Source organism: Helicoverpa zea, chromosome 11, assembly GCF_022581195.2.
Source record: "Helicoverpa zea isolate HzStark_Cry1AcR chromosome 11, ilHelZeax1.1, whole genome shotgun sequence".
In the NCBI taxonomy this organism is placed as follows: Eukaryota; Metazoa; Arthropoda; class Insecta; order Lepidoptera; family Noctuidae; genus Helicoverpa; species Helicoverpa zea.
In genome coordinates, this window is record NC_061462.1 from 12,385,231 (window position 1) to 12,404,864 (window position 19,634).

The window sequence follows — 19,634 nt, forward strand, 5'->3', positions numbered from 1 at the left end:
TGCTTTAGTTGGTACTTACGTAGTGTTAAAAGTTATTTTTTGCTTTTTATAGGGTTTAGCGTTTTTAACCTTTTGTCATAATAATTGTGTACTTTTTTTGGGTCGGGGGTTTTTTTGTAGCCGGTATAGCCGTACTTCAGCCATTACAGCCGTAACATATACGCAGGAAAAATAATATTAAGGAAGATTTTTTAAAAGAACAGCTATTGATTGTATTTCAAACCCTCAAGTTTGTTTTTCAATTCAATAATTATTAATGATTTTTACTAATACATTGCAAAACGGTCCGGACAGTATCGATGGAACTGTTCCTAAGTTCCCTAGTATCTAGTATTCTTTTTTTTTTAATTTTAATGGCCGACCAAGCGAAGAGGGTGTTCGACGCTTGTCGCGAAAATTCTATTTAAATTTTGCGATTTACTACCGTGATTTTACATTTGGTATTTTTGAAGTAATTCACTTTTAAGTTATTTTCGAGAAGTGGTTGTGTTTAATTCGCAGCGATGTTGGGTTCTGGGGATAGTAGTTACATTATAAAGTTGCGCGGACTGCCTTTCTCCACCACGGTGGAAGATGTCCTCGATTTCCTGAGCGGCGTCAACGTGTATAACGGCAAAGAAGGTAATCTGTTCTTATCTGGACCCATGAATCTGTAGGCTTAAATATTTTGGTAAGTCATCTCAAGATGGCAGCTTTTTTCACCCAAATTGCAATGTAGGGAACATTGGTTTAGTGACCTTTACCAAAAATGCCGTTAATTTAAATCCCACGTTAAAGCTTCGTCTCCTACTGTTTGTATTGGTGAATATTATAATAACAAAACACCAGAAGTTAGCCTGTTTTCGTGAGTTCCGGCTAAATACACGTAACGTATGCTAAATTGGAATATGAAAGTACATAATAAATTCGCAGTTTAAAGTGTGTGGTTATTTTGAAAGCGTTGCAGCCGGTTTGTTGTGAGGTAATCATGCGAATTATGTCTTTTTTGTGGTCCGTGTAAAGTTGTATTTTCGTTGAATGTCGGCGGGACAGGTCGCGCGGTCATTTCGTCCTACGCCTATTTTTTGTTTGCATATTTAGCACTAGGTACTTGTCCGAAAGTTTTTCAACGTTACAATTATTATCCATTGTGATGGTCCTATCTTGTGAGAATGTTCATTTAAAACTTAGGTTTGTTCACACAAGTATAGGATTGACTGCTCGCAATGATTTAACACTTTATTTTCAATTTTGTACGCACTTGTAGGATATCCGTCAGATAAAACTGATATGATAAGAAGTAGAATTCTGTAGGCAGTTCCATTTTCAATGAGTATGTTTATAATGCATATTTAATTTATTTTTTTACAAAATAAATATAGGTATCATTTACAATTATTAACATACTGTTGATTGTTTAAAATGTGTTTGTGCGCTGTTTCTCATAACATGTATTTGTTTCAGGAGTACATTTAACTGAAGTGCGTCCAGGCCGACCTTCGGGTGAATGTTTTGTAGAAGTGGAAAGCCAGCAGGATGTGGAAGAAGCTCTCAAGAAGGACAAGGACAATATGGGGAAACGGTACATTGAAGGTGAGTTCAGATTTATTAAGAAAGTTCAATTCGGTCAATGTAAACCAGGTGATTCAAAAATGAGATTGGACAGCTCCAATATTATTTGAAAACTGCTGATCAGATTTTGATGAAGCTTTGCAGTAATGTAATGCTATCATCATAATAACAAATGATACTCCTTAACCAAGGGAGGGCGAAAATTTCATCTTCATACATATTTTAAACGTAATAAATACCATACATTTTAAATTTTTTTCATGAATTTGTGGCAAAAATTATGTTAAAAGTATTTTAGTTTAATCCTACCCTTCTCTCAATTTAATTTGGGGTTGGTATGTTAATGTAATATAATCATAAACTAAAAATTGAATTTATAGTTCTCCAGTAATTTTAGGTGTAAAACAATACAGTATTTGTAGTGCAAACCAAAAATAAATGATTATTCAATCATGCTACAATATCACAATAGTGAGGTAAATTAAGGAAAAAAAAATCATAGTATTGTTTCATTAATTTGGATTTTTCCCTATTTTCTTCATTACTAGATTAATAATATCTGTTGAAACAATGCTAGCAGTTCCTCATTAAATCATCCTTCTGTCAAATGTTAAACAAGTTTCCTCAATAAACAATTTAAAGCGAAATTTGCCTCATTTGTTCCAGTTTTCTCCACTGACCGCCAAGACATGGAATGGGCAATAAATGCAATGCACCAAACCGATAACGGTGGCTTTGACGGCATACCCAATGTATCTGATGACATGGGCATTGTCAAGCTTCGTGGCCTGCCATTCGGCTGCAACAAGGAAGAAGTCATACAATTCTTTGACGGTAAGAAATTGCAAGAATATTTAATTTTCTAAATCACATAAATGTGGGGTTGTTAGGTATTTTTGGTAGCTGTGCTGTGGGTAAAACCACAATATTACAACAGAAAAATGCAAATCAAAATAATATTACTGTAACAATCTATTTTTAAATACAAGATTGGAGCCAAAATTGCTGTTACCATGTATATTTGACAGCCAGAAGCAGGAAAAAAAAAAACATTATTCAATGACTATGCTGCCTTATACAATTTACAAAACAGCCAGTACCCTGCATGAATTACCCCCAGCTGGCTACCATCTCCCACTTGGCATATAACCTGATCTTTATTTGCACGTCGGGTGGGGCAGGCCTGACGGTCGCCACGGATGGGGTCCACTTACTCTCCGACGTGACGGGGCGGGCCTCGGGCGAGGCCTTCGTTCACTTCGTAGACAAGGAGAGCGCACAAGAGGCGCTCAACAGGGACAGGGAGAAAATAGGACACAGGTGGGGGGTTACAAAGTTATTTACAATGCGCCCGCGGTTTGACTTCATGCTGTGGTGGGGACTTAGGATGGATATAGGAAGAATTATGCCCATATACTCCAGAATTTTTTATTTGTAAAGTTTTAAACACTTCTGAGCTTTGTCAAATTATAATTTTCACTGTGGCGCAGATGCTGCTTTTGCATATTTTTTTAAAATGTATGTGTCCGTTTCCGAATGTCCAGAATCAAATAAAGCAAGCTCCATACTTTAATTATTAAAACTTAGTCATGCTTCCAGGTAATGGAATATGCCACTAACAATGGTTTTCAGGTTGCAAATTAACCTGTTGATAAAATAATTGTCTTCAATAGGTGTAATGATATATTTAATTAGTAATAGGGGAAAAATTGAAGTTGATGGAATCCTCCTATTTACCCATCACAGCAAAACAAACCCTGAAGGCAATATTATATTTGGTGTAGTGGGTTAAGTATGGGACCTCCTATGTTATTGGTCTACTTCTATGGTTTTCTTTTATTTTTGGACAATCAAAAGCATAATTTGGTCAGATTTAATGGAATATGAGAATGGTAAAAATCATAATGGCCAGTAACAGAATGGTGGGCGTAATAGTTGCATTTTGGGATTCATTGTATTATGGACAAAATGTATAAAGTGAAAGATTTTCAATTTCCACACTTTCTTAATGTCACCTTTGTTTCGCTCTTTTATGTTTAAGTTAACAACTAGCGGTGTACGTCATGCAAAAATAATTGACGGTCTACTGCGTTTTTATGGGCAGCCATTTTGTATTTTTTTTTTGTTTTATTTTTATTTGTTTTACTGACTTAAACATAAAAGTGTTGTTGTTGGATAGTTTGCTTGGGTACGGTATTGAAGGAATCAAATACCGTATCTTGTCGACTAATCCTCAAAAGGTGGCATTTAGGAGTGTTCCTAGTGATTGGTTGTTGAGTTGTCAGAGGTTGGGAGCGCGGGGCGAGGGGAGCGGGTCGCGGGGAGAAGAGACGAAGAGGGCATCACGGACTACGGATCCACATTGTTATATTATTACGTATAAACGTGGTATTTGTTAGTATAAGGGTTTTCAGGTTATATGTACTTTTAGGACAATAGTTTATCTTTCTATGTCTTATTTTAGCATTTTCAGCTGTAAAAAAACTTCCAGAATGGTGTAAATTCATTGTGTTAACGCATCATCCATCTGAAAACACGAAATAAACTAGAGTTCTGTTTTATTATTACATGTATATAAGCTTTACATACAATGTTTTCCTACAACTACCAGCATATAAGTTGAACTCAGTTAAAACTAAGCTAATTAATAATCCATAACATTTTAAATTGGGAGTTCCTCATGATTTATCAAAGTTTGATAAGGAAATAACGTAGAACGGTAAAAATAAAGTGTTGTTTAATTTTGCTCATTAAAAATAATTAAACAGGATACAATCCAACACGGAAACAAAATTGTAGATAGCATAGTTATGAAATATTAATATGTACATACTTGTAATGACTTGTAAAATACATATATTGTTTTCACACTTGAATTACTTCAAAGCTGGCTTGCAAAAGTTGCAAAATATATTACATCTTGAATAGCCAATTATGGACATAAAAATACTTACTCATAATTTTCTACCGACACCAATTTCCCCAAAATTCTCCCCGAAAAATATTCTCCCATTAACCGTCTCCCTTCTCCCCAACAGGTACATAGAAGTGTTCCTGAGTTCGGCAGACGAAGTGAGATCGTACACCGCTCGCATTGAGAGCGGGTTCCGTTCGTCCCGAGGTTACAGGCCGACGCCCTATGATAGGAACGACCGGTTCTCTGGAAGGTTCGGCGGCAGGGGCCGAGGTTCATTCGGTAGGGGTGAGTTTTTCTTGGTGGTGGTTATTCGCTTTGGGGAGGTAATAATTGCTTTTAGGGTGCATGGTGCAATATATCTTAACCAAAAAACACATTAAGCAATAATTTGTAAATATATGAAAAAATATTATCTAATGTCTTCCCAAAAAGCAGGAGGTTCCCAATACAGATGTTTTTTATTTTTACTTAATCTGCTAATCTGAAATCAATCTTTGTTTGGTGACTTCTCATTGGGAGTTTACATTTTACAGTTGCTTGAAAGATAATTAGGGTTTAAATGGTGTTTGCTAGAAGTCATATTATTGGGAAATGGCAAATATAAAACATTGCTTGAAAGCTACAACTCTAAAACTACAATATAACTAATACTATACTATATAAACTACTTATAAAGGATGTTTTGTTTCTTAGGCGGTGGATACGGCGGCGGTCGCGGTGGATTCCGTCGCGGCGGTGGGCACCATTGCGTGCACATGCGCGGGTTACCCTTCAAAGCTTCACCACAAGACATTGCTTATGTAAGTATATTTATGTCTTTATTAGGTAACTAGCTGTTCCACCCTCGTAGTTTTTCAGTTAACCAGATAAAAAGTAAGTTGTTATGTCGTATAAACTATAATTATGCTAAATTAAAAGAAAAATCACAAGCAAAACTAGTTTTTTGCAGTTTTCGCGTGTATTAGCGGTTACATGCAATAGAAAGAACAATGTCAGGTTTCGGCCCACCCAATCAACTTTTAAAACTGAATTCTCACGGACACAAAGTTCTTTACTACAACAATTTACATATAAAATACTAACTTCTTATAAAATATTTAATTGTTATCTAGAACTTTTCCAAAAAAAATATCATGTTAATAAGTGATTATTTTGTTTATCGAGTTCAGGTTTTTCGTTTGAATAATTTGGTTTTGAGAAGTTCAATGCAAAAGTGGAAAACATAGAAAAGCTTCTGACATTAAACTACACAAAAAACTGTAAGAATTTTCACTGCACATGAAATATTTTTATTGAGCCTAAGTTACTATGGACGTCTGACATTGTTCTTTGCAATAGAAAATATTGCGTGTGCTCACAAACTTTCGCCTTTATAATATTAGTGCAATTAATAAAGTCTACTGAGAATTTCAATAAATCAAAAAATAATTTAGTTGATAATTTGTATGTTAAAACACATCTCTTCTTGGCAATTGGTAGATAAGCCGTGATCTCTTATAATTGCAGTTCTTCAAGCCGATCCGTCCGATGAACATCAACATTTTGTACGACAACAGCGGCAGGCCGTCTGGCGAGGCTGATGTCGAGTTTGAATGTCACGAGGATGCTATGAGGGTGAGTAACTGTTACATTACCCAAAACGTAAATAGCTACTTAAGCTTAGCAAAATTTGAGATGAGACATGGCTGACCGATGAGACGGCAATACGACGCGACCGGAGAGAGATCACAAACAGGCCTGTCATTTATGTGCTCTCAATGCACGGGTGGATGTATTTGTGTCCATGGATAAGTTATCAATTTATTTCAAAATTATGCTAATAAGGCAGTATATGGCTAATTTAATGTCATAAAAGACACCAGTCCCTCTGTGTTTTTGCTGAAAGGATTATTCAAAGGGCAAAAGCCAGACTATTAAAAAGCTTCCATTCAGCATAGAATTTACAACCTTTCTATTGTTCAGGCAATGAGACGCGACAAGAACAACATGGACCACCGTTACATCGAGCTATTCCTCAACTCTTCGCCCGGAGGCGGTGGCGGCGGTGGCTTCAAGCCCAACAGGAATTTCAGGAATAACTACTGAACCAAGTCACAGCGGTAAGCGGGTACCTGATGAAACACTGATACTGACTTGACATCCTAGAAATTTTGTATCCTAGAAACTGTGTCAGAAAGATAGTTCTGTTTTTAGCCATATACTCATGATATGTGGCTATGTGTATTGGAACTGGGCTTAAAATTGAAAAAAGTTCTTAGTCAAACTAAAAAAAAATTACTATGTTTTGATGCTTTTGAAGCTTCAAAAGTAATTTCCTCTAATAGATTTGGTCAACTTTCTTCTCGTTTTTCTTCCAAAAAAGATCACTGAATATCTTTAGTAGAAAAGTCTGAATATCAAGATTATGACGAGCTTTATTTGATCAGTGTTTCGTAAATAAGTCTCCCTTATCGCTAGAATTTTGACTCCATTTAAACATTGACTGTCATTTCGCAAGTACATTTTATTAGATTATTAAAAACTAGTACACAAAAGTTATCATGGCAAATGCAATTTTTTGACCAGCGAAAAAAAATCGTACTTTATGTACGGAAGTCAAAATATAAGTATGTTTTTACCATCTTTTAGCTAGGTAAGTCAAAATTTTGATAATATCTCATCACTTTCATTCAAAATATTAATAACTGATATGCCAACATAACGAGAGATTGTCTTACAAAATATAATTAAAATAACTTACTGGTCACAGTTTTATTTAACAAGTTTGGATATACTTAATTTTTCGACTATACGCCATATTGGTGAAGTTTATTACGAAAGACATTTATTAAATTTATGTCGCTTTTTCAGAGGAGATATTAGTAGAGTTAGTTTATATCATTCTTTAGTGAGTTTTTCTAACAGGAACAACGCGCTTTTTATTCACACTGCCAGTGAAAGTATTTTACTAGTCAAAATGGCATCTAATCTATATTATATCAACCCGTTAAAATAATTCAAGAGATTAAATATATTTAATCTAGTAAAATACTCTCTGAAAACCAATTCTCAAACATTAAACGTATTAAAATGTACTTAATTAAATATATATTATTGTATAAAATATAGCATCGACAACGAAATATGTAAATATATGGAATAACTCACTAAAGATTTAAAATTAAGGCTGTAAGTAAACGGGCGATTAGTCGGACCAAAAAACTTTGTTTGAATTGTCGCAAGTATAAGAACTGGTTTATTTGCCAAAACTGATGGTTGAAATATAATTATAGCCGATTAATCGTCCTGGTTTTCGACTAAACCTTACATTTATGTATTAAGTACAAAATATGTATTTGGTACATAAATACTATATACATAATAATAACATTTTAAAACTGTTTAACTATAGAACCTTATATATAAATGTGCGTTGGAGTGGATCGGGTCCAAAGTTATTTTTGTACCATTACTACAAAATTAGTTTGCCTATATTATTGTACGGAGTTTTTTTTGTATTATTTTCCCGCACAAACTTTATACGTGATTATAGACACTGCGCCAATAATTTTTTAAGATTTTTTCTAATTACATAAAAATATTAGGCACATAACAGACCAGCTTGTAGATGGCAGTCTATAGTTACTTTAAATATTTCTATGATTATTATGTGTATGATCAGTAAAGATAAGTGTTCTGTATTTTATGAGTCGCCTTAAGTCTTTGAAATTAGCTATCTGTTATGTGTCTAATGTTATCAAAATAATGTTACTGAAATAAATGGTTGTTATTATATTCCTCAATGCAGAGTAGATTTTTTAAAATTCTTGTACAGAGATCTGAATATTCTGTAAGTGCAATGTCTTTTAAAGTTAATGCACGATGCGCACTTGCGATTATTTTCCTAAAAATCGTTAATCGCAAGTGTGCATCGAGCCTAAACGCTCGCAGGTCGCAGTGTCGGCAGGAAATTGTTTGATTTTGTGAAACAGACTGTAAAGGAGAATGTTAATATTTGTTTCGTGGAATACTAGATAAGTAATTTTTACTTTAATAAATTAAACAGATGTATACAGTTGTTTTAATTACCACACTGAAACGAACCCATAGTAGCTTTTCAAATTCTCTCGATATTTTTCGACTCCCATCCTGTTGAGCCAGCTGGATATACAAATAAAATTTATCAGAAACATGATAAAATGTCTAAATATTGTAGATGAACCGTGCCCTAAGAATTCGTAATTATTTTTCTTTCCCAAATGTCATGTGATGAGCGCTGACGAATACCCCCTGTGGGGCGCCGTGTAACTACCGGCTATCGAACCTGTTTACCGATGGCGCGACGAGACCACGATTAGACATGAGTCAGGCTGATCTGTCTGTAGGTACCTATTCAATTAGATAGGAAGGTTTTTAAGTCGGTGCTAAGAATCGAATTTAGACACCGCCGGCTGATTTTCAGCCTCGAAGCAGTTCTTGAAGGAGATAAGCCAGCTGCTCAGGACATCTATTAATTACTGTTATAGTCCTGTGGAACGGAAGTCGTCACGACTAGGGAGATATATTTTTTAGAAAAGTTAATTGTTTTTGTTAAAATAATGTAGGTACAATATTATCTACTTAGGTACTGTACATAACTACATACATACATACCTATGACTGATGGAATAAATGAGAGACAAAAAGTATCGTGATCATAATCATATCGTTAATAACAGGATTTTGAATTTCAAAGTTAGGAATTAAAATATAGCTTTCCAGTTTTTACTAACTTGCAATAAAGGTAATCTTAAGTTTGGATAACTTCCAAAGGGCAAAAACTTTACGAATTCACCACATGATACCAAAATTAGTAATTTAGAAGCCACTCAACATAAATAAATTACAAATTCACATGAAAATTTCGCGATAAGAACTGCCAACTTAACTTCTTACTTAAAATACAATGTCCTAAAAATTACCAGTACAATTGTTGGCAGACTGGTAAAAAGAATGGAGTGGTACACCTTTCCATCATCTGGTGGAATCGGGCGACTATAAAAATAAGCTGGGCAAATAAATCATGAGCAATCATTAGTGGGGCTCTTGGTAGGCTGCGGTAGTGTGACGAGCGGAGCGAGCGCGGGAGCGGAGAACATTAAGCTAATCTTAAGGTGCATTCTTACATCTCGGAATAATGGTTCTATTAGGATAGAGATTTTCTTGATTGTCGAGCATGCTTAATTCGAGGGTTTAAAAACCTTGTTTCAATTATAAAAATCATTGGTATTTGAAATGTTCATTGCTTGGCCGATTTGAACGATAGCCTAATTTATGCAGCAATTGAAAAGTTTTAGTGCAAACATTTCAGTGCAGCATTTTTTAATTATACGGGCCTGTCCCAACAAACACACAGAAGAACTTACAGTAACCATCTATAATCTTCCCAAAAAAATCCAAACCTGTCGAAACGTGCAATCGCTCCTCTCCCACTAGCGCAGCAGCCCAACATTCTCGTGGACCGCGGGGCGCCGCCGGCGGCGGGTCGTCGCGGCTCCCCGGCACCGGGCACAAATAAGTAGGCGCCACGGCTGTTGTTCCTGCAGCTTGGCCGGCCATGCCACCTCCATTGCCTATTGTTACATGCCCCTAATAATCTTGTTACGAAGACAAACTCATGTTTTGATGGGTCAATTAAGGTGACTTTAGGGTTTGTACATTGTAAGGTTTTGGGCGAACGGTGAACGAATACGACGTTTTATGTAGACCCTATGGCAGGATGCCATGTGATGGTAAGTTGGTCTAAACTTAGGTAGACCAAAAAGCATGTAAGCAATGAGCAACCCACAGGAATGTCAAAGTTTAAGTACTACTTACTCAGATAACTATATTTTTAGGCCTCTTAATGACGGCGGTAAATCAAAGCTAACTGAATGTTCAAGATAATTTTTATCTATTTAAAAAAAAAAAACGCGATATATTTGCCTACCCATATTGCTAAATATTTGATTGACCCTCCCCGACCGCGGCTTTTAAAACAAAACAAATCAACTTATTGTAACCGGCCCGTCTTGGTTTATTCTCAGAAATGCATAATTTTAATACCGCATGAATGGCAGCCAACGATAAAGAAAGAATAATAAGTTTATTGGGATGATGAAATTAACATACCTACCTATATAGATAGGTGAGTTTTGTAGCTAATTAGTAAATAGCAAAAACAACATATGTCATCTCAACATAAAAATCACAGACAGAGTAGGTATATTTCTGCAATATCAAACATAAATGTTATGCTCTTAGTCAAATGTCTGAAACTGCACGCAAAACAGGGTCTACGAAATAGGTCTTTGGCGTCTGAAAGCCACGAGAAACAAATGACTAAAGTTCCATCTTAGGCACCAGACTGACAAAAGCCGAACGCCTGCAAAACTTTCGTCAATGACAGGCAGTGGCGGATTAACGGATAAGCACAACAAGCACGTGCTTGGGGCCCCTGTTCTCCAGGGGCCTCCATCCTCTGCTGGCGTTTCAGTTTATACCTACATTTTATAGAGATTCATCCACAATATGTCTGAAATCACAGTGCTCTTGATTGTTGTACGATCGCAGAGATTTTTTTTCCCCGATTCTCCTAATTTTACTTAAGCGACATACGATTCACGTCGACTCGGTTCGACCGAGATCCAATCCTGACTCAATTACGATTTAAGCGTATATGGCATTCCGCTATTTTTTCTTTGAAATAAACGTTTTTATCCTTTTCTGTCATTCAATAATAAATCATTTTGTCTGCAAATGATTTACGATTGCAATATGATTGTAGAACAAACTATAGACCAAAATCACCAAAATAGGAGACCAATCGCAAACCAACCGAATTTCGTTGGAATACGATTGGTCTTATATTAGTAGCAGAATGCCCGATAAGGTTAAAACTGCTATTCCGATCATATTGCGATTCAATTTCTATTCGATTTTGACAATATTAACTTAGGAGAATCGGGCCCCAGTTGTTATACCTACAATTTTTTTTCGGCTTCTACTCATCGTTGGGCAGTTTTAAAAGAATTAATAGGCAACGATAGCGTTTTGAAGTCGCTATCGGACACTCGTTGGGAAGCTCACGCTGTAACTACGAGTGCAATACAACAAACATATCCGAAAATTTTGGATGCTTTAGATCAGTGGTTCTTAACCGGTGGTCCGCGGACGACTGGTGGTCCCTGGAGGCCTTCCAAGTGGTCTGCGGACCGACGTCGCGTTGACGTTGTTATCGATCTTACGTATATATCCATCTTACTTGTCCAACGAAACTTGTAGAAAGAAATGAAGGTTTGACATGTAGCCCTGTTACGTAATTTTGGTTCTGAGTCTTAAAAAATAATCAAGATTTCTCGCTCGCTTCGCTCGCGTATTCAGAAACTGTATGTCCTCGTTTTTACATTTGTCAACAAATAAAAAGTTAAGTACGTACGTTTGGCCTACATTGAACGTAATTTTGGTTCTGAGTCTTAAAAAATAATGAAGATTTCTCGCTCGCTGCGCTCGCGTATTCAGAAACTGTATGTCCTCGTTTTTACATTTGCCAACAAATAAAAAGTTAAGTACGTACGTTTGGCCTACATTGAACGTAATTTTGGTTCTGAGTCTTAAAAATAATTAAAATTTCGCGCTCGCTTCGCTCGCGTATTCAGAAACTATGTATGTTTGGGATACATTTTACCTCCGTACGAGTAAGAAAAAAATTTCGCGCTCGCTTCGCTCGCGCATTTCTAACTACAAAAGGCATCACGCTCGCTTCGCTCGGTCAATTTTTTCAACCTTCCATTCCTTCCATTTCCATTTAAGCAATAGAGGGTCTACACAGGCTCTGTGCTTAGGGCCTCGGATACTCTTAATCCGCCACTGATGACAGGGTGCAAAGGCTATAGACCTAAATTAACCAGCTATTGCTTGAATTACAATATTAGTACTACATTCACGTCTACAAATAATCAATTGATTTAAAAGAAAACAATAGCGAGCCCTGATGTATTGTTACTGCCTAGTCGCGTCAAACAGGCGTTACCCTCCTTTTATGATACCAACTCGAGCGGAATTGTAATCAGCTGTTGTTATTTACATACTTTATGATAGTTATATTGACCACTGTTAACTTAAAGTTAATGGATAAAGGGTTGATAGATTGGTAAGATAATTTCATGGATTGGTGACAGTTGTCTTATCTAATAACGAAAACCTCTAACCAATCCGCAATCTCGACACGAGAAGGGAGAGGCCTCTGAAAAACAAACTTCTGAGAAGAATTTTCTGCCCTGTAGTGGGAGAATGAAAGGGCTGATGAAGACACAACCCCTTTCGAAGTAGTTATACCGTCATTGTGAATGCTGTTCTATGAGGCAAGTTTTTACTATAGTGCCCAACTTTAAACAAGGTAATTTTAATTTAATTAGTTGAAGCAAGTAACTGCTTTTTTGCTATTGAAAAGAACTTGTGATAATTTCGTTCTAAATAATAGGTAATCTAATCATCATTGTCACAAGCAGGATTTTGAATCTTTATTAATACTTATGTAACTAACTCTACTTAAAATATTCATTGACCCACAGTCCTTGCGTATGCGCATGCGAGCACTATACTAACAGCAATAAACATGTCTCATGCAGTAGCTACATGTAAATGTCTGTCTGTCTGTCCCGGGTGTAACTGCTGCAGGAATGCGGACGCTACGGTCTGCCAAACGGTCAATCTACGAGTTCGCTTAACACGTACACTTAATAGCTAGGTACTGTGTATGTAACTAGTGTATTTTTTTAGTAAATAGGAGATTAACTATATATGTCTATGTCTAAGTGTCTATTTCTTTTTATTTTTGTAACTTCAGCGTCTTGATATTTCATCTTTGCATCCATATTGTAGAGAAAACTTAGTGAAGGTGTGGAAAATCACATTTTTTCAGGTTCTTATAGACCAGATACTTAGGTCTTGAGGAAACCTGGACTATAAAGTCTGTAATCACCAACCCGCATTGAGCAAGCATGGTGATTAATGGTCAATCCTTCTCCGTGTGAGAGGAGGCCGCATCCCAGCAGTGGGACGATAAAAAGGTTGTAAAAGTATAGACAAGATAAATGTCAATTCAGCGTTTTGAATCATACAGAAGTAATATTATTTCCAAAATAAAATTAATGCACTAAAAGTGATTGATGGCCGATCACACCCTTCGCAGTGAATTTAAACTGTCATCTCTCCCGGCATATTACTTCATCGTCCAATTTTTCTACCCCTCTCGTGTCCCACATGTTCTCGATAGCTAATGTACCAAAATAATCAATATTAGGTGAGTGTAGTTGTTTATAATAAACGGCGAGCGATGCTGCGTCGTGGCGGCGCCGGCGGCGGCGCCGACTGCGTCGCGAGCGCGGCGACGCTTTGTGGTGCGGCCATGAAACCCGCGGGAAGCGAGTTGGTGTAACTTGTAGTAATGCCAACTTTGAGGGTTCTTAAAAGTGGAGGGCAGAAATCTATATAACTTTGGGAGTTAATTTGGGCATTTTGTAGAAGTAATTTTAAGGAAAGGATCTCACAATATTTTTTTACATACCTACATATCTATATCGTCAAAATTAAAAAAAATATATCCCGGTACGAGTCTGCCGTTGGGTTGCTCATAATTTGATCTAGTTGGGAAGTTCTCAAATAGTTAGCAACACTGGTTACTTGTACCAACTGATGACTGCAGCCGGATGCCGACTTCTGGGGACAGATCACCGTCACTTTCGTAGAACTCAATTAAGAGGGGTTCATCTCAGTCTGTTAATGTTTTACATAAATTCTTGCTTCCTGTATGTTGTGACACGACTTTATCTCTGTTGTGAACTTTTTAAAGATTTATGTAGTTTTACTTCTTATCAGCTAAAGAGGTCGTAACTCATTAAAACCTGAAAAACAACCAAAAAAAAAACCAACCATGACATATGAAATGACAAAAAAGTTCAAGATAGGTTTAGGAAAAAATTTACTTAAATTGAGCACTTATTATAATTAATGCATTGTGTAGTAAACTCATAAATCTAAGTAGGTAAAATTATCAAAACAATTGTTATTAATTTTCAAAAAAAATTGTGCCAAACCCCATGTAATCGTGCAACTAACTATCACACTACTTGAAATCCGTCCACTTCCTGGCCCCCGCATCACTGTCCAACAGTTTTTGAATGTTTGCATTGCATTGTGACACTATTATATAAATTAGGAGCGAGGGGGGGTATCGATCCTTTGACATGCCGCTGAGGGTTGGAAGTCATCCCCTAAGGACATCCGGTATACTCGAAAGACTGTCATCGCTAAAAATAGAAATGATTTGCTATTTGTTTAACTTATTGAAATGCTATCGGCAGTTCTTTTTGATCTAGCCGCGTCAGCTGATAAGTAATGGTTATTTATGTTTTGAGATAGTGGGGTAGGTTAGTAATAGTACTTGGTGTGTGGAAACTAAATTGTTTGTCATCGTTTTTGTGACACATCTTCTCATGATTACACCAACAATACAAAGCATGCCAAACTTAAATTCTTTCTTATATAACTCGTTAGGTTCAACAATAATCAAAAGTTTTACCATTACATACCATTTTACCTCTCTTTCAACTATGATTCCAGCCAAAGATTCGTTTAAAGTTTAGTTGACACTGCAAATACTAAATGAAATTATTGCTAAAATCATAAAGTAAGTCATCATCCCCTGCCTAGCTGCATCGCTTTCGGCTGTCGGTCTGACCAATGCAGGAATCTACAGGAAGCGACTGCCTATCTGACCTCCTCAACCCAGTTACCCGCCAAACCTGATATGCTCTTGTACCTAAGACTCTTAAAACAAGTAGGTACCTTATTAATCCTTACCTTATTATCAGTAGCTTTTATCTTGGTTGCATCTTCAAACAAACATAGTCTTTTTGGACCATTTATATAATGAGAACTATAAGCATCGTTAATTTCACAATGACTGTAAACCTATAAGCATCACCAATAACAGAGAATTCCACTGACTCACTGACTGAGAATGTATTTCAACTGGTTTCCGCATTTTTCCTCGTTCAGTCAGCTATAGCTTTTCTTTTATTTATGACTGACTAGCTTCTGCCTGCGACTTCGTCTGTGTATCTTCAGAATGGTGTCCAGTTACAAAGAAACTTAATTACTATTTGAAAAAGATAGTTTTCGTGATTTACTTTGGTATGTAGTAACTTTATAGAAAGGCTAACAAAGTTCTAAGGCTCTTATGTTCTAAAACATTTACCCCTATATAACATTACTTAATACCAGTTTTTTCTTTCAATCCCTAAAAGCAACACGATTTCACCTCTACGTGTAAAAAATCTTATTTTTCTCTAATTAATTTAACACAACCAATTGATTAATCACAAGGAGAGCTTTGGAAATGGGCCAAAACAATAATTATGTACCGTACAACCCGTATATATTGTATACTTTTCACAATTCCTGGTCAATAATGACCAAAAGGGAAGTAAATAATACTTAGATATATCTTTCCGAGACGAAGGACGTTGGGCATCACTCAGGATCACTGATGCGTTCACCAAGACCCTTTTTATAATATTTGCCTAATATATAGCTATTATTTATAGTTTTACATAAAAATATGGACGCACAAATCTTTTTGTTTCCGACAGCAAACTTTTCGAAAATCGTTTGTGTCTTTTGGTCCCGTGATTAAGTGATTTCATAAAACTTAAAATTAGAAACAGATTTTTGCATGGGTGACCTGTTATTTACTGAAGTTTAGTAGGTAGGTAATAACCAACTAATCATAAAAATAAATTCTATACAGCCGAACTACGTCAAAGACAAGATATCATTGAACTTTACCAGTTTGTTTTCCCAATAATTTCAGCAAAACAGTCTTATTTATTCTCTTATATTTAGACCTAATCATAGCAACCTAGCTACTTATTAAATATCAATGAAAGCACATTACCGATCCAAATTATTTTTATTGTCAAGAATCATGTGAATGTGTCAAGATGGCGCCTGAATTTGGCGCCAAAAAGTAGCGTCGGTGCGTCGCGTCGTCGCGGCCAAGACGTAAACAATTCAGCTAGTGCTAATAATTCTGTTATGTTTTACTATTGATTAATTATTTGGATGCTGGTTATAATATCTGATGAAAATTGGACGTAAATAAAGTGTTTGATACAATAGAAATTGCCGTTTTTGTCGATAAAATATCACACCGACAGTTTTTTTGGGTGCCAATTTAGAGTTTTATAATAAATACATAATTTAATTCAAAAAGGTCTTCAAAAGTTCAATTTTCAACAAAATTTTAGTTTTTTTTCAAAATGCATTGTAAAAATTACACAGGCACCTTATTCAGTAGCTGAAAAATAGATACTGTCCACTTTTCAGTCGTCAAATCCACACGATACTAATAGATACATGTTTATTAACAGACACATTCCGATGTTGTAGCTATAATGATTGATTGCATCAAATCTCAGCTTAGCCGAGGAGATCTCATTAGCAAGTCCTATGAAACAAATATAGGCCAAGAGTTACTTTGCACGTTTCAGGAATTTAAATGACTAAACTCGAAATACTCAAACGTAACTTACAATTTTTGTCGCAGTTCAAGTGAGACAGTAGTTTCAGTAAAACTCATTTAATTTTGATTGGATTTTTGATTTAGAGTTTGCTGGAAATCAGGAATTTAATCGTTTTCATTGTAATGTTCTGAAAATGTGGAAAACAGGTTTTCACAGATCACATAATATATTTAACTCGAAAAACTATGTTTGAAGAAGACTCAGATCATTCTAGAGGTATATTTGCTGCAATTTATCACATGAGATATGATATGCAGATTGAGACATATCTATGCAGTTCAAAATTAAGCCTATATAATTAGGGTTCAAAACCGCTATATCTGTTACAGTAACTGAAATCTATACAGTTTACCTCCTGAAACATGCACAGTTACATACCAGGTTTCAGCCGATGGATCTTCAAACCGTGACTTTCCGCAACCATATCGTAAATCAAACTAACCGAATATCGATGAGAGGTGCTGAATAAATCATTACAACCAACCGTTTAACATAATACCATATTTAATTAATGGTAAAATAATCTTTAGGAAAAAAAGTTCGAAAAATAAAAGAGAATTTCGTAACGACGGCGACGACCCCGTTGGTGCAGAGGTAAAACCAACTACCGAAATATGGTCGTGCGTTCGATCCCCGGTACGGTCAACAATTTTGTGTGATGAGCATGTCTGTTGGCAGTTGTTACCTAAATATATATTTGTAGGTATTTGTAGTTTATCAGTTACAAGCTATTTAGTTGTTTACCATGGAGCTACTGCTAACCATACCTCGTGTAAAAGGAGTCCCAAGAAATCCCAATCAAATTTTTATCTTCCTCGGTACTCCGTTGGCCTAGCACTCGTAAACCGCGACTGCTGTCTCAAGTTCGATTCCCTGGCTGAAGAGTTAGTGAACATTTCTTGTTTTTGTAACCAATGAAATTGAGTTACACAATAGTTTTCGGTCTTAATTTCATTAGTTTCATTAGATATAGTTTAGTATATTACAGTTGGTTGTGTTTGAGAAAAAGTTTAGCACTTCGCTCAGTTATTTTGTTTATGGTACCTAAGCTTTGTGAGACGCATTCGACCTTGTCTTTGTGAAGTTGTAAATATGTATTTGTTAAAGCTTTTCGTCTTCATTGGGTTGCATCTAAGATTAGACAGGAAATACGTTTATAGGCACTGATAGGATTCAACAATTTATTTTGGCAAAAATAATCAAGCTTTACCACCTCCATGGTTCAGTAACTGGCTGTACCCGTTAGCATGAAGTCTTCAGTTCGATTCTCAGATTCTTCAGACAGCAGACAGATCAGCAAACGGGTCCTGAATTATTTCTAATAGAAAGTCAATTCTTTGAAATACGAACTCCTAAATAGCAACGATAAGTAGGGTAAAAATGTGTACATACACAGGACTTACTCAACTAATTATCATTATCCCCCGTCATAAAAAAAACTTCTAAAACAAAACTAAATAAAAACAAAACATATTTACCTGTGTACTTACCTACAAATTACAATAGCAACAAAATGTTTGTGCCATAAAAGCAGCATAGTAGCGAGTTGGATGCGCGCCGACAGTAAGACGCCCAGCGCCGGCTAGGATGACAGTCGCCACCAGCCCCGGTGAATCATACGTATCTCCTTTTGGTGATTTAAAACAAGTATTCATTAGGAATATGAATAAGCTGTCGTTGCAATTTGATTTGTGAAGGGTTGTGCCGGATGCAAGATGTACTTACTTTAAAGTTTTTTTGAATTCTGAATGATATATGTTGTAAGGTCTGCGATTTTAAATATTTATTGAGCAGCTTTTGATATGTGACCGGTGTCTACTGCCTAGCAATTTTCCAACCATGTTGGTGTCGGCTTCCAGTCTAACAGGATGCCGCTAAGTACCAGTTCTTTAGTTTGAGCGACTGCCTATCTGACCTCCCCAACCCAGTTACCTGGGCAATCCCTTTGAAAGATTACCCAAGACAAACCACCCCAAGCGTTGCTTTTCCTTATAATTGATTGAACCTGGTAAGTGTCACTAATACCTAAGCCTGTTTCAAATATAAGCTCAAATTCACTGCTGCCTTAAAACAGACAAAAAATAAATAAGCACCTAAAACATACAAATATTTGTAATGTATAATGAAGCCATCATTTTACAGCACTAGTCTGGCCATGGGACCCGCAGTCGCCGATGCTAATATGCGAATAAAGGAATAACAAACAAACACTGCATATTTGTTTCCCTCTACATTTGAGCTCGTAAATATCGCTGGCCGTGGAACTTGCAGGAAGGACACTGCAAGGGACGGGGTTATGTTCCCACGTGGGTCATTGTTGATTTTTTGGGTTTAGAAGTCATTCTTACTATCATCATCATCATCATCATTCTCAGCCATAGGACGTCCACTGCTGAACATAGGCCTCCCCCTTAGATCCCCACAGAAACCTGTTGGAGGCGACCTGCATCCAGCGTCTTCCTATGCCTCTACTTAATTACAGTATCTTTAGCAAGTATCTATGTATAACTACATAGCTTGAACGTAAGCCTAAGTAAGCTTCATAGATTGTGTCACAAGTGGGAGTCGAACTTGCAATCTGT

At 36.3% G+C, this 19,634-nt stretch overlaps 1 protein-coding gene across 2 annotated transcripts; it reads left to right on the plus strand.

Moving 5' to 3' along the window:
• Window positions 1–342: 342 nt before the first annotated feature.
• On the plus strand, window positions 343–8,518 carry LOC124634441 (heterogeneous nuclear ribonucleoprotein H2). 2 transcript variants are annotated; one of them, XM_047170022.1, is made up of 8 exons: window positions 343–621; window positions 1,444–1,572; window positions 2,218–2,385; window positions 2,733–2,871; window positions 4,590–4,753; window positions 5,162–5,268; window positions 5,975–6,082; window positions 6,431–8,518. In XM_047170022.1, exons 1-8 carry the CDS (start codon window positions 504–506, stop codon window positions 6,551–6,553), a joined length of 1,056 nt encoding a protein of 351 aa, XP_047025978.1. In that variant the 5' UTR covers window positions 343–503; the 3' UTR covers window positions 6,554–8,518. The 2 variants fall into 2 exon arrangements, with proteins under 2 accessions (XP_047025978.1, XP_047025979.1); XM_047170023.1 differs by having other exon boundaries at window positions 4,590–4,747.
• Window positions 8,519–19,634: the final 11,116 nt, after the last annotated feature.